The sequence below is a fragment of the Aethalodelphis obliquidens genome, unplaced genomic scaffold (genome assembly GCF_003676395.1).
Source record: "Aethalodelphis obliquidens isolate GAN/ISIS:26980383/991018 unplaced genomic scaffold, ASM367639v1 scaffold28, whole genome shotgun sequence".
NCBI classification, from domain to species: Eukaryota; Metazoa; Chordata; class Mammalia; order Artiodactyla; family Delphinidae; genus Aethalodelphis; species Aethalodelphis obliquidens.
In genome coordinates this window covers 23,153,467-23,176,622 of record NW_020837972.1, presented here as the reverse complement: position 1 = coordinate 23,176,622, position 23,156 = coordinate 23,153,467, and the positions used below count along the sequence as shown (strand labels likewise).

The 23,156-nt window shown below is 49.4% G+C and overlaps 1 protein-coding gene and 1 long non-coding RNA gene across 5 annotated transcripts in view; one reads left to right on the top strand and one right to left on the bottom strand.

Moving 5' to 3' along the window:
* The window catches only part of SFSWAP (splicing factor SWAP), an 82,853-nt gene extending 77,711 nt beyond the window's left edge, over positions 1-5,142 (bottom strand). Inside the window, exons 1-3 of one of the 4 annotated variants that reach the window (XM_027125161.1) lie at positions 4,797-5,142; positions 2,079-2,248; positions 1,367-1,498 (exon numbers count right to left, since the gene is read on the bottom strand). In XM_027125161.1, the coding sequence (XP_026980962.1) occupies positions 1,367-1,498; positions 2,079-2,248; positions 4,797-5,014 (520 nt within the window). In that variant the 5' untranslated portion in view covers positions 5,015-5,142. Of the gene's footprint in view, positions 1-1,366; positions 1,499-2,078; positions 4,461-4,796 lie in introns of those variants that run through there. The other 3 variants (XM_027125158.1, XM_027125159.1, XM_027125160.1) reach the window with 3 other exon arrangements.
* Positions 5,143-12,454: 7,312 nt separating this feature from the next.
* Positions 12,455-20,730, top strand: LOC113629996 (uncharacterized). Its single transcript, XR_003436784.1, has 2 exons — positions 12,455-13,193; positions 19,563-20,730. It is a non-coding gene; the product is annotated as an uncharacterized LOC113629996 (long non-coding RNA).
* Positions 20,731-23,156: the final 2,426 nt, after the last annotated feature.

Genomic DNA, 23,156 nt, shown 5'->3' with positions numbered 1-23,156 from the left:
CTAGATATTTAAAGCAGACATAACGTATATGGTTCAGACACAACAATAAAACAGGAACTATTCAGAATCCCAAAGTGGATGAATTATTTTGGATAAAGGAACGAGTGTATACTTCTTAAACCTGCAAGAACATGTCTACCGCACCCTAACTTCTGAGGTATGGTCAGATCCAAAGGTCAACGGAAAAAGGTGTTTAATACCCTAACCACGCTTTAACTCAATACGGTTAAAACTACACCTGGAAAAACTCTTTAGAAGTTCGCAGAACAGAGCTGTGCAACAGTGATTCTTATGTCCATCAAGTAATGAGCAGAAGGAAAGGAGGGGCAACAAGGCAAGTGTCTGTACTGCTCTCCCAGGATCACGCCCCCGGCGAGGGGTCGGGAGAACCCGGGTGCAGCTGCACCGTGCAGGGCAGACAGCATGTTAATATTAAACTGCTATAATTTCATACGTGTCAGGAGGTTTGTTACTTAAGGAGGAAACAAGCAAGTCCCACATCACAGGTTCAGTTAGCTCGAAAGTGAAATCCCTCTATGATGGGATTCCTGTTCATTATTCTGAACGTCTGACTAGGTTTCTGAAGCTCTCCTTCTCTTTAACAGAACACCATGAGTAGAGTGATCCACCCTCAGTGACTATCATCACTGACGATTCATGACTGACCAGCATGCAGGGCTATAACAAAGGTGCTCTCAGGTCTTACCAAAGTGACTACGGACACCTGCTCCTGAACTGCATATGGGTCTGGATTTTTTAATAGCACTATTTTTTTTAAAAAATAAATATTCTGAGTTAATCCAGAAAGGCATAAATTTAAAATCTTTAATTCTATGTAAACATTATTTTGAAATACCATATGGTTAAGTCTATCCCCTAGGGCCTACTGAGCCTAAGCAGGACATACTGTGCTGTTTTCTGTCTGGTAATAACTGACTCCACAGGCGTCCTTCCACTGGGCATCGGCCACTGTTTCAGTCGTGGGGGGATGTGAAGGAGCAGGCTAGCAGGAGGGTGGTTAATGCCTGTCCTGTCAACGGCCCAAGAGCAAGTCACTGCGGATTTCAACACATATACTGTCTATTTAGAAACAAAGAATCCAGCGTGAGTAACTTCCTATTCCCTGAATCCAAAAGAAATAAAGGAAAGGCACCCAGATCCTAGACAGTAACTAAAGTCTGAATTCACTCTCCATCTCCATTAACAATTCATCTTCTGGTTTTTAGCTTTGTTTTACCCTAATACCAATGATGTTCTCTTTCTGTCCCAGCGATGCTGTAATTACTCAGTGCCCGTATCGTGTTTGGGAGACTCTACCGCTGCACGTAGTACCTGCCCAACGTCATCACCCCGGGCAGCCCCCCACCTCGCTGTTTAGAAGGCTCCTCTTCCTCTGTTGGTTCGGACGGGTCATAGTAATCACTGCCGTAAGTGAATCCCACCGCATTATAGCTCCCGTCCTCCGCCAGCGCTTCACTCAACCGCTTGTATTCTTCCTCTTGAAGAAAAATAAGAATTATGTTAACAAAAACAGAAATTTACTGAGAAAAATTTTATATATTTCTAAAGTTGTAGCTATCAGTAAAGCATACAGCACACTTTTTCCAACCTCTTTTTGAGGCAAAAATGTTTCTAAAAATTCACACTTCATATCTATCAATATGTACTTTTGCCAGTACATGTTTACCACAGACAGCAGAATACGTGTCTTTTGTGGAAAATTTCTTCCTGCTGAGAAATTTGGGGATTAAGAACTGTATTAAAGATTGTTAAGGCAAAGACAAGAACATCAATTTTAATTTATACGATACTGTTAAAGAAGAACAGTTAAAGAGTTTGGTTTTTGTTTTTCAAATCCCAGTCTGCCCTCAAAAGCTGGGAAAATTCTTTGTGGCTCTACATATAAACTATCCTGAGGTCCTCTCAGAACGCAAAGACTCCTGTTTTTCCAATCCACTGGGTACTGTCAAGATAATATCAGAAAGAGTGAGTATAAAAAAATGAATGGGAGTAAATTTTTAAATACTTAAAAAATTTTAAAGAGTTTGTTGCTTAAATAAGTTTTTCTTGAGCAGTACCTTGCCTTGCCTCTTCCTCAAGCAAGTCCGTATGCAAGGCTAAATACCTCTCTTCATCACACAGGGCCTCTATTCGTGCCTCCTCTTCAGAGAGCTGGTAATCTCTGTTCCATGTGGAATACTCAGCATCGCACTCAGAAAGGTCATGCAGGTGACCGCGCCCATCATATCTGTAATATGAACGTGCTGGTCAATGGAAAGAAATTAACGTCTGGGTTGGTTTGTGTGGGATGTTTTATACATATACTTACCGATTAAGATAAAGAAATAAAAATAGGAAAACAAACATATAAACTCTTCTCAGATTTATATTTAATTTGGCTAGTCATAGCTCACCTACTTTTAAGCTCAAGTTATCTTAACAAAGTCTAAACTCCTTTCTGCAATATGATAAAACTTATAATTAAAGGTAAACAATCCTTTAATAGCTTAAAATGGTATCCACTTCAGTGGCAGTTCTTACCGTGTATGGTTTGGTTAACCATTCAATGCCATTTGCAAAAAAAATAAAAATTAAAAAAAATTTTTTTTCTGAAAAGTCAAATATCATAGCTTACATTCACACAAACCGGATACATAAATACCTATCCGTAAGAACCAAACGGTCGAAATTTCCTCGCTTCCTTCTGCTAGTCCCGAACTCTCAGGAGAGATCTTCACCAAAGAAACTTGCGTCCATTGGAGGTAAAATCTTGGCTAGGCTCGCCCCCTAGCCACTTGGCTGAGGAAATAAGTGCTGGGTTATGTGATAGAGAGACACACATACATAGGAACAGTGACATATACGTGCAGTTTAAGGAGGTTCACTCGAAACAGAGCAAAACTATTAGGAGATGCAGGATCATTATTTTCTTCCAGACTTTATGCCCCCAAGATATAACATACATGAAGACGCATCCACGTGTACTTGCATGGACCGATAGATACTTTAGCCAAATTAAGAAGAAGAGCACTTCCTGCCATGCTTTTAACACAGAAGATTCAGTGAAGATGCTGTCAATGTGCACCTCTCAGATAATGAGTGAATTAGTAAATTTCACTTAAAACACTCAGATTTAGGGTTGCAAAAACAAATGTAGAAAGACAAACAAAAGTCTGCTTAATTTTTTAATGCCGACTTTTGTAATGAGGACCAGAAAATACTACAGGTAAAAAAAGACATTTACAAGAAAAAAAGCCCAAAAATTTCAGGGTAGCCAAGTTATTGCATTTTATTAAATTTCAAAATTATGTTTACTATGCTGTAAACCTCCTTAACTTACAAATGTAGATCATTATTTTAAAATATTACACATGTACATGTGTGGTGTTTGCTCCCCACTGGTTTTGGAAGACCTAACTCCCATCGTATACAGAATGATATGGAAAACTGTATAAAAAGCTCAGATTTTCTCGCTTATCAAACTTTAACAATAAATACCGCAAGTAACACTTTGGAAAAGGAAGCTGCCTGACAGCTCAGGCAGCATGACTCAATAGGAACCATGGTTTAAAGGCAAGCATGCTTGAGCAGAGCATGGGGGCCCTCAGGTCCAGACCTGAGCTGGCCACCCTCCGTCCATGAGTCCTTCTTGTCTAGATCTAACTCCAAATGGAAACGTCGGGGATGGAAAAAGCCGTCTGGTCATTAATGTGTCCATTCTGGCCAGCTCAGAGGTCATCCCTACAGTCATGTTCCAGGGCTCTGCAGAATCCAGTTTTAATTGTCTCAAACGATGGGCTTCCTTCACTCGGAGACTATTCCACAGTCTAATGGTTGGTCACGGTTACTTTTCAGTCCGGGCCCCAGAAGCAGAGTTGCCAAATTGGCAAAAACCAAACCGACAAACAAAAATCCCAAGGAGAAGGAAAGAGGGACTGAAAACATGGGAGGGGAAGAGAGCAAACAACCTACATCACGTAAGGTCATCCTTTTCAAATCAAACATCTTTAGAAATCCAATCCCGGGAGCCCTCTGCCCAAAGTGGCTGAACACCCTCCAGGGTGATTACCTAAAGCACCTTTGATTTGAACACATCTGTATCCCAGCCCCACCCTTCAGTTTTAAGAGACAGTGAAACCAGCCCTAAGAACGCTACGTCTAAGAGCAAGCCAGTGTCTGCACGAAGTCAACTGGCCTCCAATTGATTGGCAACTTCACCCTCGGCCTGAATCTGTCAAACTCCTGGGATTAACACAGGATGGGGGAGGAGTCGGGGGGAGTCAAATGTCAAGCCGGCGAAATACGCGCGCTCCACAGAGAGCGCTGCGGGCACGACAGGTTCAAAGCCAACTCAGGGGACCCAAGAGGTATCTAATTGCGGCATCAAGCTTGCGGCGTTTCGGGCTGCCCTCTGCCCCACCCACACCGAGCTATGGGAGCGCGGAGGGCTCCAGAGCGCTGGTCAGGAGAGGCCCAGGGCCCAGGCAGCTTCCACTGCCCGGAGTGGCAACTGCAACCCAGCGACAAGACTGAGAGGTCGCGAGGGGGCTGCGGGGGCAGAGACGATCCCTCCGGCGACAGACGCGACACGCAGCTCCAGCCAGGGCCTTAGGGCCGGTTTCACCGTCCCCCTCTCCCCGAAAACCAGGGGGATGTGGGGACAGGGGAGTGGGTGTCCCCCCGGATCCCTGATGGCTTCAGAAAACCCCTCTCCAGTCCTGGCCATCAAGTCAACATCAGACGAAATCAAGCGGGCGAGGGAAGGGGAGGACCGGCGGGTGGGGGGAGGAACCGACCTGTCGATGAGGATCTTGTGGTCCCCCATCCAGGGGATGAGGTGCTGTCCCTGCTCCTGGGCCAAGGCCCGCTCGTCGTCTCGGAACAGCTTGCAGGCATAGCCGAAGACCAGCAGCTCCACTCGGTTCCCCCCACCGCCGGCACCGCCCGGCCCGGCCTCCTCCTTCGCGCCGCTTTTCCTCTCGGTTTTGGCGCGGCCTCCGGTCGCGCCGTACATGACAGCGTCCCCGGCGTCCAGGCTGGTTCTCTTCTGCGCCGCGACGATGTCCCCGATGTCTCCGCCTGGCCTACCCCCTCAGTCAAACGCGCCGCATCCCGGCCCCAACCTCTACACCGCCGCCATAGCGGGCAACAAAATGGAGGAAGCGCAACTTCCGGCGAGGGGCGGCCCTACTTCCGGCGAGCAGGTTCTGCAGATTCGCTACTCCCGGGGCAGTTTGAGCCGCTAGAAAAGATTTGGCTTTAGCCTTTCGCATTCGGAGGCGCCGCCACGTTAGGGGCTGCAGTTATCAGAGGGGAGCGTGGTTTTCGTTTTTATTTTTCTCCGGCGGCCGTCCAGGGCAGTGGCGAAAGCGCAGCTTTGGATCGCGCGCTGCCCACACCCTGGCCCTTCCCGGCTCTGGGCGGAAGGAGGGCGGGTGCTTCGTGGGCCGAGTGCGCGGCTCGGTGTGGGCGGATATATCTTTTCTGGGCGAGGTTTCCTGTTGGCTGCCGCCTGGGCCGGGGGGCCGTGGGGTCGGGTGCTTTGGAGCCGGGGGGCCGTGGGGTCGGGTGCCCTGGGGCGGGACTCTGAGGCCCGGGGGGTGGCTGACAGGCTGTGCCCTGGGATGGGTCGCATGGCCTTCTGGTGCCCTGGTTTGTTTTCGGTCCTGGGGGTCACGACCCTCGTCTCGCGTACCACGGAAGGTTTCCTTAGCGGGTGTCAAAGAGCTTAGTAAACCGGGAAGCCCCTCGCGGTGACGGACTTGGGGGTCCTGGGACCCATGTGGGAGAAAAGTGGTTGGGGGCGCTGGTGGCAACCCCGTTTGCGGAGACCTGTCACTTGGATGCGGGGTGACTTTGCTTTGTTTTGTTTCTTATTCTATTTAGTTTATTGGTACAACGCCTTTTTAAAACCGTCGCTATCTAGTGAAGGTCAACATACTTACCAGTACCCAGCATTTCCACTTGTCTTACCTGATACCCCAAGACCTGCAGGAGACTTGGACTCAAGTGTTTATAGCAACTTTTTGTTTCTTTTTTTTTTAACATCTTTATTGGAGTATAATTGCTTTACAATGGTGTGCTAGTTTCTGCTGTATAACAAAGTGAATCAGCTACGCGTATACATATATTTCCATATCCCCTCCCTCTTGCGTCTCCCTCCCTCCTTCGCTATCCCACCCCTCTAGGTGGTCACAAAGCACCGAGCTAATCTCCCTGTGCTATGCGGCTGCTTCCCACTAGTATAGCATCATTATTGAATGACCCCAAACTGGAAACAGCCCAAGTGTCCATCAACAACAGAATGCTTAAATAAATTGTAGTATAGTAATATACACAGTGGAATATACAATGAAACCGAATGAGCTGCAGTTACAAGCAAGAGCCTGGATGAATCAGAAACAATTTTGAAAGGAAGCAAGACGGGAAAGTACAAATAGTACTTTTGTGATTTCAATCCTAAAATTCAAACAGGCAAAACTAAACTATAGTGTTTAGGTGGTAAAAGATTAAAGCAAAGGGAACTTCCCTGGTGGCACAGTGGTTAAGAATTTACCTGCCAGTGCAGGGGACACGGGTTCGAGCCCTGATCCGGGAAGATCCCACGTGCCGCGGAGCAGCTAAGTCCGTGCATCACAACCACTGAGCCTGCGCTCTAGAGCCTGCGAGCCACAACTACTGAAGCCTGCATGCCTAGAGCCCGTGCTCCGCAACAAGAGAAGCCACCGCAATGAGAAGCCCGCGCACTGCAACGAAGGGTAGCCCTCGCTTGCTGCAACTAGAGAAAGCCCACGTGCAGCAATGAAGACCCAACACAGCCAAAAAATAAAATTTAAAAATAAATAAATAAAATTGAAGTTGCTTTTGAAAAGAAAAGATTAAAGCAAAGTAAAGCAATGTTAAAAGAGATGATTACGTGAGGGATGTGGGGAAAGCAGAGCGTTATGATCAGGAAAGGCTGATGGGATGCTGCAAACATTCTATTTGTTGATCTGAGTGATAGTTACAAGAGTGTTGACAACTCTGTGGAGTGCATTTTTTAAAAATAATTTTATTTATTTATTATATTTGGCTGCGTTGGGTCTTTGTTGCTGTGCGCAGGCTTTCTCTAGTTATGGCAACCAGGGGCTACTCTTCATTGCAGTGCGTGGGCTTCTCATTGTGGTGGCTTCTCTTGTTGTGGAGCACGGGCTCTAGGCATGCAGGCTCAGTAGTTGTGGCACACGGGCTTAGTTGCTCTGCAGCATGTGGGATTTTCCCGGACCAGGGCTTGAACCAGTGTCTCCTGCGTTGGCAGGCGGATTCTTAACCACTGCGCCACGAGGGGAGTCCTGTCAAGTGCATTTTTGTTTAATGTTTTTAAAAAGAATAAAGGGCATCTCGGGTGTAAGCTGTTATCATTTTTTGATATTTTTGTTTCAGCCACACACACATATGGTTATAAGATGCAGTTCTTATTGTGGACCACAGTAAAGAAGTTTGCTTATATTATCTGGAAGATTCCTTCCTATTCTGTAATTTGAAATGGCTGATAACTTCCATTAACATTCTTCCCACACAGGAATGCCTGCTTTTTAACACAACTGGAATCTTAAAGTGTGGGTGGGTTTTGGGCAGTCGTGATGGGTAGGGTGGCCAGCCCTGTCCATTGCTGTGGACGTTAGCTCAGTCCACTCAAACTGGAGCTCTTTGATCTCCAGTTACTTCATCTGTCCAATGAGGCTAAGAACTTTGCCAGGTCCCTGCCATGAATGCTAACTGGCCACGTGAATGGTAACTAGTCAGAGCCAAGTTGGGTGAGGCCATAGAGGAAATGCCTCTCCTAAGATCACCCCAGACTGGCAGGCACAGGCTGTGAAGGGGTGATACATTTTTGGAAGTAAATAGTCATAGAAAATGGGTCTATATGGTCTAGATTTCTAGGTCCATCTTCGTGCAATTTTGTCCTTTTCAACCAAATGTGATTTAACTTTTATACATTTGCAAGAGTTTGTGTGAATAATGCAGTAAATCAGGAATATAAGTCCAATGTCAGGTCATGGGTCCCAGCTTGCATTCAGGTTTATGAAAGAGCATATCAGTCAACCCATCTCACCTGAGCGCTTACCATGTATCAGGCACTTGAGTGCGCCTCACAGGACTGTGAACTCCTGGGTGATAGGAAACGTATTTGTATCCCCAGTTGGACAAAAATTAATGACAATGCCTTGTCTATCGTTTGGAAATTTCATTCAGTGGCCGATAACATCGCGGCCCCTGGGTGAGATGCATTGTCTCCTTGAATAAAGATTCTTTGCTAACGAAGAAGGGAAGAATGGGTATTGGGTGGGCAAATAAGCAATGTCTGTTACATTTTACATTATCCCTACTCATAAAAGGCAGGGGGAAGACATGTAAACACATAAATATGGTAAAGGGGCATACAATTTCTATGAACCTGAACATGCTTAATTTAAAAATAATAGCTTATATTATCGAGCATTTTTCAATTAGGGTTCTCTTAGGAAAACAAAGGTGGTTCTACAGAGGAAAGTTAGTACCCTGGACTGGTAACAAAGGCGTAGGAAGAGCTGAAGACAGGAGTAGGTGGGGCAACCCTGAGACAAACGAGAGCTGGCGCCCCAACCATCCTGGATGCTGGCTGAGCATGGGGAAGGTGGTCCCGTCAGACCTGGGGTTGTGAAGGAGGTGCTGTGCAGAACCCTGGAATCAGGAAAAAGATACAGATAGAACAGGAGATGCCTTTCAAAACAGAGAAGCAGGGCTTCCCTGGTGGCGCAGTGGCTAAGAGTCCGCCTGCAGATGCAGGGGACACGGGTTCGTGCCCTGGTCCGGGAAGATCCCACATGCCGCAGAGCGGCTGGGCCCGTGAGCCATGGCCGCTGAGCCTGCGCGTCCGGAGCCTGTGTTCTGCAATGGGAGAGGCCACAACAGTGAAAGGCCCACTTACGGCAAAAAACAAACAAACAAACAAACAAACAACAGAGAAGCAGAGAGATACACAGGCTTCTCCCCTCACACCCTCCAACACCCAAACTGTCAGCATTTGCTGGACGGAGGTGACGCCAGTGGGCAAGGGAGCCTGGAGGCTCCGCCTGCAGGCCAAGCCCCTCGTGACGCTGGGCAGAAGGACCATAGTGGACATGAGGGCAGATAGGTGCCCTCCTGAGCACGTGTATTATCCAATTGGTCCTCACGAGGCCTGGCTAAAAACAAGACGACCGTCCCCAAATGGAGTTGATTATGCTAAGCCCCACATCACCAAACTAAGACCTAATTTAATAACGGCTTTTGCTTTCCAGAAATGGGACCGTAAACCTGTGAACCAGGAGTCACTAGATCAGCACCAGTTAGGTCACCTGCCTCTTAGACGCCTGTCACCTGCTACAGGAAAGTAACCTTGCAGTAACCAGCCCATGTCTGGTCTAGTATGACTTCCTCGTTCCTCTTCCCTTCTGTCTATAAAAGTCTTTCATTTTGTACAGCTTCTTGGTGCTTCTTTCTGTCTGTTAGATTGGATGCTGCCTGATTCATGAACCACTGCAGAAAGCCAGTAAGATCTTTTTTTTTTTTTTTTTTTTTTTGCGGTACACAGGCCTCTCACCGTTGTGGCCTCTCCCGTTGCAGAGCACAGGCTCCAGGCACGCAGGCCCAGCGGCCATGGCTCACGGGCCCAGCCGCTCCGCGGCATGTGGGATCTTCCCGGACCGGGGCACGAACCCGTGTCCCCTGCATCGGCAGGCGGACTCTCAACCGCTGCACCACCAGGGAAGCCCAAGCCAGTAAGATCTTTCAGGTTTGCTCAGTTGAATTTTCTTCTTTTATGGCCCCTTCATGAACGTGCTTTGTGATCTCAGTCTTACCTGGAGATGTTTGTTAACTTGTCCGAGGTCACAGATCCCTGGCTGCCTGCCCCCCGGGCCTGTACTCCCGCCCACCAAGGAGCTTCATCTTTCCGTATAGACGTGTCTGGGTGTCAGTACCCACACGTTCACTGTCGACATGGCCTCGTATGGCCAGAGGGACTTTGCAGATGGGATTAAGTTAAGGGTCTGGAGTTGGGAGATTATCCCGGATCATTTGCGTGGGCTCAACGTGGTCACAAGGATCCTTGTAAGACGGAGGTGGGAGTTTGGGGAGCCGGCCTTGAATACAGAAGCAGATTGGAGGGACGCAGGCGCCTCTAGAAGCTGAAAGAGGTGAGAAACAGACCCTCCCCTGGAGCCTCCACATGGAACCAGCCCTGCTGACACCTTGAGTTTAGCTCCTTTGAGACTCCTGACCTCCAGAGCGAAAGAAAATAAATGTGTTGTTTCAAGCCACTGAATTTGTGGCATTTGTTACAGCAGCAGTAGGAAGTTAATACATATGGTAACTCTGTATTTAACTTTTGGGGAGCTGCCACGCTGTTTTCCAGATGGCTGCAGCATTTTCCATTCCCACCAGTACTTGGCATGGTCCATCCCTTTGATCTTAGCCATTCTAGGGGGTGCGTACCTCACTGAGGCTTTAGTTTGCTTTTCCCTAACGATGAGTGTCTTTTCACGTGCTTATTAGCCATTCAGATATATTCTCTGGTGAAGTGTCTATTAAAATCTTTTGCCCATTGAAAAATCATGGTCTTGGGATTTCCCTGGCGGTGCAGGGGTTAAGAATACTCCTGCCAATGCAGGGGACATGGGTTCGAGCCCTGGTCCGGGAGGATCCCACATGCCACGGAGCAACTAAGCCAGTGCACCACAACTACTGAGCCTGCGCTCTAGAGCCCGTGAGCCACAACTACTGAGCCCGCGAGCCACAACTACTGAAGCCCGTGTGCCTAGAGCCCATGCTCCGCAACAAGAGAAGCCACCGCAATAAGAAGCCTGTGCACCACAATGAAGAGTAGCCCTCGCTCACCACAACTAGAGAAAGCCCATGCACAGCAACGAAGATCCAACACAGCCAAAAATAAATAAATTTATTTATTTAAAAAAAATCATGGTCTTTTCCATATATCATGATACGCTGATTTGTTTCCTCCTTAAAGGTAGCTGTTCCCTGACTTTTATCATGGTAGATCAGTTTTGCCTATTTTTATGTTTTAGGTGAATGGGATGACGTTGCATGTGCTCTTATGTATTCAGTGTCTCACTCGTCATGTTTGCAAGTCCTCCATATCACGGTGTATGATTTCTAGATTTTTCATTCTTAGTGCTGAATAATTTCCCATTGTGAAAAGCCACCAGTAATCTATCCATTCTACTGTTTATGGCATATGAGCAGTTTCAGTTTGGGTCAGTGCTGCTATGACCATGCTTGTGTGTGCCTTTTAGGACGCAGGGTTACACGCTTTTGCGCTGAAATCGACAGGTGTATACCTAAGGGTGGAATTGATGTGTTACAGCGCTCAGCTTGAGAAGATGCCACCAAGCTTTCCCGCTGGGGGTGTACAGATCCAGACCAGGTTGCTTTTGTCATTGGACATTTTCACTGTGGGGACCACACCCAGGTGACACTGTTGTTGATCAGTGTGGCCCGCACTGTCATCTTGGAGCTGTGGAAGCACAGGTGAGTGTACAGATTGGAAACTAGGACTGGGCTGGGGAGAGACCAAGGTTGGTGTAGAGATGGGTTAGTAAAGGTCTATTCAGTGCCTACTCTGAGCCCAGCACCCCTGCAGGAAGTATCCAGCCCCTCATGTTGGGGGATTTAACTTAGGGGCATGTATGATCTAAGTGTGTGCGGGTATACTGGTGATCTGTGAAACAGGTGCGAGAGCATTTAGTATTTTCTGCTGTTGCCAAGTTACATCCTTTGCCATCTGTCAAATGAGCCCAGAAAGAACAGAAATGGTGGCATCAAACTGCCGTCACCCGGGGGCATCCGAGAGCGACCCTGTCCTCCACCCAAGGCGCTCCTCCAAATCAGCGGCAGAAACAAAGTTGGAAGCATCTCCTTTCCACTGAGACCAACCCCTGGTGGATTTCCTTCCACAAGGAGCAGGTGGTCTATGGAGTGGCTGACTTACCCTGTATTAAATCTCCCTTTTCTAAGCCTCGAAATCCTTACATCCCTCTAAAACAACCTGGCTTGTTACGAGTCTCCAAATAGTCTTTTCCTCTACATTGGGAACATGGAAGGGCCCAGGCATGTAACACCGATGAGGACGCCCCAGCGGGGAAGCGGACCCCAGCCCAGGGGAAAGGGACACTGGCCACGCCCTGCTCGGACCTCAGCCCAGGGCCACCGAGGTGCAGGTGAAAGTCTGGGTTTTTATGTGAACGTCTTTTCCCCCTTTTTAAAGTGGGAAGAAGCAGGCCCCAATAAAACATCTTTCAATCTCTGCTTTCCATGCTTTTATTTATTTACTTATTTTTTGGCCTCGGCCCGCGGCATGTGGGATCTTAACTCCCCAACCAGGGATGGAACCCGCGCCCCCTGCATTGGAAGCGCGGCGTCTTAACCACTGGACCGCCAGGGAAGTCCCTACATGATTTTACATGTGATTTGAACCAGCAAAATCATACTTTAACGAAGGGGCTCCGGTAGGGGGGACCTTGCGGAGCTCAGCACTTCTCAGACCCCTGGAAAAGCCCGAGCGTCTGCCCTATAAACAGTCCCTCGGGTATGCCCCACAGGGATCCACTTCCTCAGGAGCTGGGACTGCTCCAGCTACTGCGGCCGCCTCCCCAGGGGCTCCGGGAAGTGAGATGTCCTCCCGCCGTGCTCGCTGGGTGATGCATCCCCTGGGGTGTGTCCACATTTGAATGCACGGCTCTCTCTAAATTTAGCTCTCCGATCCCACTGAGACTCACTGTGGGCACCATCCTTCCTCTGCTCACCTGCCAGAGCTGTGTCATTTTGTCATTAGGAGAACCCAGTAGGGAGGCACGCATGCAGAGAAGGCCACGGGCCACCACAGGCACGGACAGCCTCTACAATCTGGGCCCAGTCCACAGAGAGCTGGCCTCTGCCTCCTGCTTCCCAGAGCCTGGGGTCGGTGGGAACCGCCTGCCTCCTGCCTACGAGGCTGGCAGCCAGGCGTGCGGCAGGGCATCTGGCCTGGCCGACCTGGAGGTGGGAAAGAGCAGCGGGGTGGCTGACCCCAGCAGGTTGGGTTTAGGAGGCCCAGAGGCGCGACTTCAGTGCTGGGACCGGTGCTCAGGAATCTACTGGGCTGGGCAGGCTGATTAGCCTACAGACGGCGGCTGGTGAGTGAGCAGCGTGGAAATGATGATGGGCTGATTGCTGTTTCCTGTGCGGGGGTGGGGTGGGGAACGGGTTTGTTCCCAGAGAGTTAAATCTCAGGGATCACATTCACTGTCGAAGTGCTGGATAAACCTGTCTGGGCTCTCAGAGCCCTGCCCATGGCCCCGGGAGGCCGAGTCAGGGTCGTCTGAGTGAGTGGGCCGGGGGAGGGCGGGTTCACAGGGACAAAACCCACCTGAGCTCTCCCTGGGCAACGCCCCCAAATACCCCAGCTCCACTCAGCTTCTAGGTCTGAATTCCCCGTGTAAATAAATGAAAATTGGTGGATTTAGGGGACCTGAAGATTTGCAGAATTTGGGATATGTGGACATAGGTGGGTTTTGGACTAGAAAGGTCTCCCTGCCGCCTGCGGTCTGCATTCTGTCTGGAATGGGTCACGTTTGGTCCACAGAGGGTTTTCTTAAAAATCTGAAGCAATATTTATGTATTTGGAAACTTCTCTTGAAGAACTGGAATGTCTGCAACTCTGGGCCGCGATTCCGGGATTCTGGCATGTACATGCTGTCCTGGGGCTGGGGAGTGGCTGTCCCTGTGGACTCAGTGTGTCCCTCCCCTGCCCCTCCCCGACTCAGCCTTGCCAGGCGTTAACCACTCAGTCACCAGGTCCTGAGGAGGCTGGCAGAGGGCCGGGCGCTTGCGGGGCTTGGGGCAGTGCCTGTTCACCACGGTTAGAGACGTGTTCCCATATTTCAACACTAACAATTGTTAGGGCCCGTGAACTCAAAGCCACACGGTGGGGAGGTGGTGTCCTGACTGTCCCAGGCCTCTCCAGCTGCTCTGGCCTCTCCCTGAGTGAGTCTAACACTGATCTCGGAGGGGCAGCAGTGAGTGGTGGCGTAAAGTGAGATCTTAATTCCCTGCCCGGGAGTTGAACCTGGGGAGCCTGGATGAAAACCAGGAATCCCAGCCAGCACACCCCCTGGCTCTTGCCCCCCAGTGAAAAACGCATTTCTCACCGAGGCAAAACTGTAAAAACAGGTGCAAAGTTTATTGTTAGGGACACAGCACAACAACAAGTGGGAGAGCACACCGAGAAACAGCTTGTTTAGTTAAGACAGAAGCAGGGCAGAGATGCACACCTGGAGAGCAAGGGTGTGGTCGTCCCCCCTAACGAGGAGGACCCCAGTAAAGAGGCAGTTAAGTCACTTATATAGGGCAGGTCTTCCGGGTCTCTGTTCACCTCTGGCCAATTATCTGGTTTCCTTCTCCACACCTGCCCTGCCCTAGGACCCTCCCTAACACGCGTGCAGCTTCTTTCCAAGATGGATCCCAGCCCAGAGGCCTATGGGACGGCCTTAGCATCACCTATTATGGGGTGGTGCCCCCTCCTTTTTGACCCCCAAGGAGCCTTTCTGCGCATGTGCAGTGTCTCCCTTGCCCCAAGGATGGGAGATGTATGGCCTCTTGATCTTTTAACAGGGTTCAGTCCCGCTCTGTTCCTGCCACAAAAATGTCCAATGTCCGGTTATTTACCCTATTTCTCTTACTGGTTTTTATATCGAGGTGCAGATCTCGAAATATAGGCAGGAGTCTGGTCATAAATATGTAGTCCTGGAGCCCGTTTGTCTCTCGCTTCAGGAAATGTAAACAGGGGGCTGGTAATGAATGTCTGGCCTGGAGCCCATCTTCTTCTCCCCCCAGAAGTGTGAACAGGAGGCCGGTTGTAAATGTCTAGCCTGGAGCCCATCTCCTGCCTCAGTCCCATCACGTGGACCCACGGACGTGCCCGTTGGGATCAGCGCTTCCTGTCTCTGGAGCAGACACGTGGTGCTTCTCCTCCTCTCTCTCCCCCATCCTCTGGCTCTGGTTCCACGCCTCTTTGCAGAGGAAGGAAAGAGGAAAACCCCAAATCACCGCCCTGCCCAGACCCTGCCTCACAGGACTGGGGAGTAGGGTCCCGGCAGGGCCACCCTGCACCCCCAGAAGACACTCCTAATGCCATTTCCTCTCTGTCTCTGTCTCTCTTTCTGTCTCTGTCTCTCTATCTGTCTCTGTCTCCCTGTCTCTGTCTCTCTTTGTCTCCCTGTCTCTGTCTCTCTATCTCTCTGTCTCTATCTGTCTTTGTCTCTCTCTGTCTCTCTCTCCATCTCTCTGTCTCCGTCTCTCTGTCTCTCTATCTGTCTCTGTCTGTCTCTGTCTCTCTTTGTCTCCCTGTCTCTGTCTCTCTATCTCTCTGTCTCTATCTGTCTTTATCTCTCTCTGTCTCTCTCTCCATCTCTCTGCCTCCCTGTCTCTGTCTCTCCCGTAGATTAGTCACTGAGCTGACACGGTCAAAGGTGATCATTAAAAGCCCATCATCTCAAAAGCGCCACTTCTGCACCCAAACGGGGGCTTGAAGTTGCACAAGGTCAGTGCATTAAGTCTGCAATCAAAGTGGCTGGAGCTCCCAGACCCCCGCGGCTGCCTCTGCGGTGAAGATGGTCCTGACTCTCCCATCGCAGGTCCCCTCGAGGGGCCGTTTCCGTTCAGACGGGCAAAGCCCTGCCTGGAAGGTTGTCGTAGGGGTTACTCTAAGTGTGTTTTCACCCACTAAGATCGCGCTATCGCTCCGAGGTGACCGCTGCCACTAGTGTGGACGGAGGCGGGCGCTCTGCCGGGATTTCCCCATAAAGTGTAATTGTGAAAACCTTGAGAGATTTCAGCTGGGACACCCACCCCCGCGGCAGAGGCGCTGGGTGGCCCAGGAGGAGAGACCCTCTTTGCGCAGCCCCAGGCCGGCCCCTGGGGACAGAGCTGGCTCCCGAGTCTGGGGACTGGGGTCTTCACAGGGACGGCGTCCGTCTGCAGGGCCCCCACGGGGCTGTGAGCTCCCTCGGCTGGGACGACTCCCTCAGGCCGCGTCTCCCCTCGCACAGCTCTCTGTCCAGACGCCAGCACCCCTCCCTGTGCTGGGCGTGACCGGGGGGGCCCAGGCACTGGGCTCAGAGGGAGAGCCCAGCTCAGTCCATCCGACCCCCCTCGTCGGGGGCAGGAACTTCCTCACGGTCCCCACCAGCATCCCAGCTGCTGCCCAGGCCCCATCCTCTGTTCTGGAATCCACAGGCTCCCAGGACCACGGGGCATGTCTGGTCCACGTGGGGTGACTTGTGGGGTTAGGCAAACCCTCAGGATGCAGACGGGCATCACTCAGCTGGTGACCAGTGGGGGAATCCGTGCCTGCTGTGGACGGACAGGCCCAGGGGCTGTGGGCAGAAGGGAGAGGGCTCTGTACCTCACCCTGGGCAATGCTCAGGGTCACCTGGATGAGACTGGACAGTCGCTGGCCCCGACCCCACGCCCTGGGGCCCCTTGTGGGTGGTTTCAGTCAGGGGACTCCTCTGACCTCAGACTCTTTGACAATTCAGCCAGGGCTCTGCTAGCAATTTCTGTGCCTCTGTGCAGACTAGAAAAAGTTACCTGCTCCAGGGGGCACCTGGATACCTGCGGAGTGGACCACAGGCTCCTCCTCAGCCCCTTCCTGCCCCTTCTGGGACCTCTGAGCAGTGTGCAACCTGCACCACCAGGCGGGGCAGCCCTGACGCAGGCCTTGGGAAATGGGCTTGAAGCAGCTTCAAGGTTAAAATGTGTTTACCCAGCAGCTCCTTCTAGAAATTCATCCCAAGGAAGTATTCAGGGATGCGTGTGAAGATTTATGCTCATAGCGATGCTATTTATAATGGTGGAAAAATTGGAGACAATCAAAAGGTTTAAACACAGGGATCCACTAAATAAATTATTGTGCAGTATTCTCACAGCTCTCGAAGCAGCCATTAAAAATAGTGCTGGGGCTTCCCTGGTGGCGCAGTGGTTGAGAGTCCGCCTGCTGATGCAGGGGACACGGGTTCGTGCCCTGGTCCGGGAAGATCCCACATACCGCGGAGCGGCTGCGCGTCCGGAGCCTGTGCTCCGCAACGGGAGAGGCCACAGCAGGGAGGGGCCCGCGTACCTCAAAAAAAAAACCAAAAAAAAAACCCCAAAAAAAACATGAGGCAAGATGTCCCGTCCCACTAATCACCAGGCCTTGAATGCAGAGGTCTGTGACGTTCCTGCCCTCCCGATCCAGGCTAATGTGCTTTGGAGTGCAGACACCAGCCCGGGGACGCCAGCCCCACCGCTTTGCAGGGGCAGCCCCGACGCCTCCCCTGGAAACTCCCCAGGAGGTGGGCACATCAGCCTCGTCAACAAAGTGACCAGCGCCTGCCCGCTGGTGTCCACTCCTGATTCCCCTCAGCTAAGCACAATGGGAGCCGCTGTCTCGGTGCCACTGCAGGAAGCAGGGGCTGCGATGTTAATGCGCCTTCCAGGATACCAGTCCCAGTGGGACCCTTGGGACAGGGTTGGGGGACGGCCTGTGTCCTCTGCTTGCCTGCGGGACATTCATGCCTTCTGTAGAGGACTCCTGCTGAGGACAAGCTGGGAAAGGAGGTTTTCTAAAGGGGAGCTCGTTTCCTGCCTTCTAACCAGGGGCCCAGGAGAGGAGGGGGAAAGTCCACTTCACCAAGAACATGAGGTATTAGTAAGAATGATATTAGTAACAGCAGGCACAGGGCCTGCTCCAAGCCCTGCCATTGCCGCATCACCTTTCCTCCTCTCCCTGGAAATAAGGCACCATCTTCACCACCATCATCACCATCACCGTCATCATCCCTATTGCGCCGCTGCGGAAGCCCAGCCACAGGAAGCTCAGTGATCGGCACATGATAAAGAGATTAAATTTCTCCAAAGCTCACAGACCCCCTTTTCCCTTGGGGCCTCATGGGCCCAGATAAGAAGCTGACCCAAGCTGACTGGGCCTCATTCAGCCAGTGGATGGGAAAAATGGGAGGGGAGGGCTCCCCTGCATCCCCTCAGGGCGCGACCCGCCAGCCGCTCCCATCACCCCCTGCGTCCCCTCAGGGCGCGACCCGAAAGCGCTCCCATCACCTCTGCTCACAGTGCATTGGGCAGAACTCAAATCCACTGGTCAGATGATCCCTGATTCTGCGAAGGCGGCCGGGAAATGCAGTGTGTGCCCTGGAGATGCTCGGGGTTCTGATGCACCGGAGGGGCCGATGCGGAGGGAGGAGCCTGGGAATCTGCATTTATAACGAGCTCCAATGATGCTGCTGCTGCAGGTCCAGGGACTCCAGTCTGAGTAGCAAAGCTTTAGGGGCTCAAAGACCCCTGTGTCTTTCCCCGTGGGAGGCACCTGCTCAAGGACCCTAGAGGTCCCCACTCAGCCCTGTAACCCATCATCCCCCGGCGTCCTCTCCACTGTGCCTCCTGATGGACCCGTGAGGACAGACCCCCGCGGTCTCCTCCGCTAATTAGTGCAGCATTTCCTGCGATGGATTCTCCCCCAGAACGCGTCCCCGGGATACCTGGCGCCTGTGTTTGTTTTCCAGCATTGATCCGATGCATGTAATGAAAGCACAGAGCTGGCTTAGCAGAGGGCTAATTTCTCCTGTGGACATCGGACATACTCAGTGCAGTGCCAATACTGCTCATTAAAATTCCACCTGCTTGCACAGAGGGAAACCTAAAAATACTCACCAGTCTCTCGCTGCCTCAAACTTCAGAGGGGAAGGCGTGTGCGGCCCTGGACCGGCGTGAGGAGACCCTGAGGCTCCAGACAAGCGGAGAGGACCCCTGCGGCCTCCTGGGCGGGGAGGCTCGTCTTCAATGTGCAGAAGATGTGGGAGGGAAGGGGCCACCGGGCTGCAGCGCCCAGTGGGCAGGACACACGCTCATCAGGGACCCTGAGCCGCATCTCCAAGGCCTCCAGCCCGTGTCCCTCGCTCATACCTGAGGTCCAGCGTCAGCTAATGCCCGTGAGAGATGAGAGAGTCCCACAAACCTAACTCCACAGGAATCAGCGTGGCGCGAACACTGGCAAGTCAGGGTGCTGCCCACTAAGGCTCACCGTCCGCCCTGCGGTGACTGCCTTGTAGGACTTACAGACCCCTTGACCCAGCCTCACTGCATCACAGTTGGGGGGGGCAGCCGCACACCCCACCTCCCAACCACAGTCTTCTACGCACCGTTTTACGGCAAAGGGGTCAGCCCGGAACCCCCTCCCCCAGGCTTCCAAAGTCCAAGAACTGAAGCACCAGATTCCTCTGCATTGAACCAAGTCTCCATTGCAGGACGTTTCATTTTTTCCTCCGAGCTCTCACGCCTTCAGGGAACATCGTGGTGGGTGTTCTCTTTCTCGCCTCCTTTGCACACGAGTGGGTGTTTCTCCAGGTAGATCTGGGAAGCGGAGAAGCCAGGGCCTGTGCGGTCTTTGCGCCAATAGATGCGCCCAGATCCCTCTCCGCAGAAGGCCCTTCAAAGTACGTTCTCACCAACAGCACGTAGGAATCCTGTTTCCGCACGTCTCTGCTGATACCTGCTCTTGTCCGTCGTGCTCGTGTTTGCCAATCAAACAGGTGAGAGAGGACGTCTTGTTTTAACGAGTTTTCCCCTCATTCCTACCGAATCGAGCATTTCCACGCTTACTGGCATTTGTAATTTCTCCCCCATGAATCGTGTTTATATCCTTTGCCTGAATTTCCACCGTTGTTTATCTTTTTCGTATTATTATACGGAGATGATGGCATATTGTATCTGTGAATCCCTTGCTATGTATGGTGTGAATGTTTTCTCCAAGTCTGTGGGTAATTCTTAACTGTATCGTGAGTCGTATAGGAATTTTAAATCTTGAGGTAGTCAAGCTTATGTGTTCTTTAGTTTAGCCTTTTGCATTTTCTGTGTCTTGTTTGAGGTCTTTTGTCTCTCCAGGTTCCATTGTCTTATATTTTTGTCCAATGTTTTTACAGTTCTGTTTTACACTGATGTCTGAAATTACTTCGGGAAATGATGTGAGGTTGAAGATTAATTCTGTTTTTCTTCCACAGCAGTGGAGAAGTGTCTCCACACCATTTAGTGCCATCAATCCCTGTGGATGCGAAACGCGTCCTTTCCTGTGTATTAATTCCACATACGCTAAAGTCTCTGTTTCTGGACTTTTCATTACGTTCGATTGATCTATTTGCTCACGTCAGCTGCCCTCCCCGTTTTATACCCATTTGTTTTGTGCCCAAAATGGGGAGAGAATCACCACCCCCTCTTCCTCCTTTTCTTCCTTTCTTATCTTTTCTGGTCTTGCCCTTTCTCTTCAAGATGAATTTTAGATTCCGTTTGTCAATATCTCTAAAAATCTATGTTGAGCTTTTGATTGTTGTCTCACTGAACGTGTAGAGTAAAATGGAAGAAAGTCAGCCACGCACTCCTGAGGCTTCCTGTTTAGGACGGTAGCAAACCTCTGCTCCCTCTGTCAGGGCGTCGCAATGTCTTGCAAGGATGTCATACTGTCATCTTTGTAAGGATCTCACACGTTAATCAGGCTCACTCATGTATGTTAAAGTCCTGCTGCCGTTGTAAATGGAAAATTACTTTTCTATTGAATCTTCTAAGCAGTTACTGCTGATAATTAGGACCATTTTGATTTTTTATTAAAAGTTTTTCTTTTGATTTGAATTTGTCCTTTTGATTTGTGATGTTGGTTTTGGGGTTTCTACTTAGACAATTATAAGTAGAATATACCTATATTCTACTAAACATGTAATTTCCACCTTCTCAATTGACTCCCTTTCCTAGCCATGGTAACTGGTCTAAGGCTGGACTGTTGACACCCACTGGACCAAATAATCAGGGAGGGAAGGATCTCGTCTATTATATATCGAGTCTCTGTAGTAGTCAGTGTGTGGGGGTCTGTGGGGAAAGTCAGTGTGAGGTAAAGGAGATCAAAGTTTGCACACAGACAGAAACAGAAGATGGAGAGAGAGAGACGTGGCTATTTGAAAGTAAAACTGAGCGTTGACTAACACAATTGCCTTATTTTCTTGAGATTTCTTATTATTTCTCATTTATTTTTATTGAAGTATAATTGACTTATAATATTATACTAGTTTCAGGTGTACAACATAGTGATCTGATACTTTTATACACTACAAAATGTTCACCTTTTAAATTCTATTTATAATCTGTCACCATACAAGTTATTACATTATTATCGACTTTACTCCTATGCACTACATCACATCCCTGTGACTCATTTATTGATATTTTATGACTGGAAGTTTATACCTCTTAATCTCCCTCGCCTATTTCACTCATCCCCCCGTCACCCTCCCCTCTGGCAACCTCAAGTTTGTTCTCTGTGTCTGTTTCTGTTTTGTTGCATTTGTTCTTTTTTTAGTTTTCTTTTTAGATTCCACATATAGTCAAAATCATATGATTCTTTCTCTGTCCGACTTAATCCACTTAGCATAACACCCTACAGGTCCATCCATAGTGTTGCAGATGGCAAGATTTCATTCCTTTTTTATGGCCAAGTAATATTCTACTGTACATATGTACCACATCTTCTTTATCCATTCATCAGTTGATGGACACTTTTGTTGCTTCCATATATCGGCTATTGTAAATAGTGTTGCTATTAACATTGGGGTGTATGTATCTTTTGACCTAGAGTTTTTGTTTCTTTGGAAAAAATACCCAGAAGTGGAATTGGTGGATCATATAGCAGTTCTACTTTTAATTTTTTGAGGAACCTCCATCCTGTTTTCCATAGTGGCAGCACCAATTTACATCCCCACCAACAGGGCATGAGGGTTCCCTTTTCTCCAAGTCCTTGCCAACATTGTTATTTGTTGTCGTTTTGATGATGGCCATTCTGACAAGCCTGAAGGTGATAGTAGCTCATTGTGGTTTTGATTTGTATTTGCCTGGTGTGGAGCATCTGTTCATAGGTCTGTTGGCCATATATATGTCTTATTTGGAAAAATATTTATTCAGGTCCTTTGCCCAATTTTTTTTTTTTTTTTTTTTGCGGTACTTGGGCCTCTCACTGTTGTGGCCTCTCCCGCTACTGGCTCCGGACGCGCAGGCTCAGCGGCCATGGCTCACGGGCCCAGCCGCTCCACGGCATGTGGGATCTTCCCAGACCGGGGCCTGAACCCGCGTCCCCTGCATCGGCAGGCGGACTCTCAACCACTGTGCCACCAGGGAAGCCCCTTTGCCCATTTTTAAATTGGTTTTTTTTAATGCTGAGTTGTACAAGTTCTTTGTATATTTTGGATATTAACCCCTTATTTGATTTATTATTTGCAAATATCTTCTGCTATTCAGTTGTCTGTCTTTTCGTCTTGTTGATAGTTTCCTTCACTGTGCAAAAGCTTTTTAGTTTGATGTAGTCTCATTTATTTTGCTTTTATTTCTCTTGCCTGAGGAGACATATCCAAAAAAAAAAAAAAATTACTGCTGAGGCCAATGTCAAAGGGCATACTGCGTGTTTACTTCTAGGAGTTTTATGGTTTCAGGTCATATATTTAAATCTTCAATCCATTTAGAGCTTTCTTTCTCTTTTGCATATGGTATAAGAAAGTAGTTCAGTTTCATTCTTTCGAATGCAGCTGTCCAGTTTTCCCAGTACCATTTATTGAAGAGGATATCTTTTCCCTACTGTATATTCTTGCCTCCTTTGTCATAGATTAATTGACCATATGTGCCTGGGGGGATTTCTATTCTGTTCCATTCATCTATGTGTCTGCTTTTGTGCCAGTACTATACTGTTCTGATTACTGTACATTTGTAGTATACTTTGAAATCAGGGAACGTGATACCTCCAGCTTTGTTCTTCTTTCTCGAGATTGTTTTGGCTATTCAGGGTCTTTTGTGTTTCCATTCAAATTTTTGAATTATTTGTTGTGGTTCTGTGAAAAATGCTATTGGTGTTTTGATAATGATTGTGTTGAATCTGCAGGTTGCCTTCAGTAGTATAGTCATTTTAACAGTATTAATTCTTCCAATCCACGATCAGGGTATATTTTTCCATTTGTTTGTGTTGTCTTCATTCTTTTTCAGCAATGTCTTATAGTTTTCTGAGTATTGGTCTTTTACCT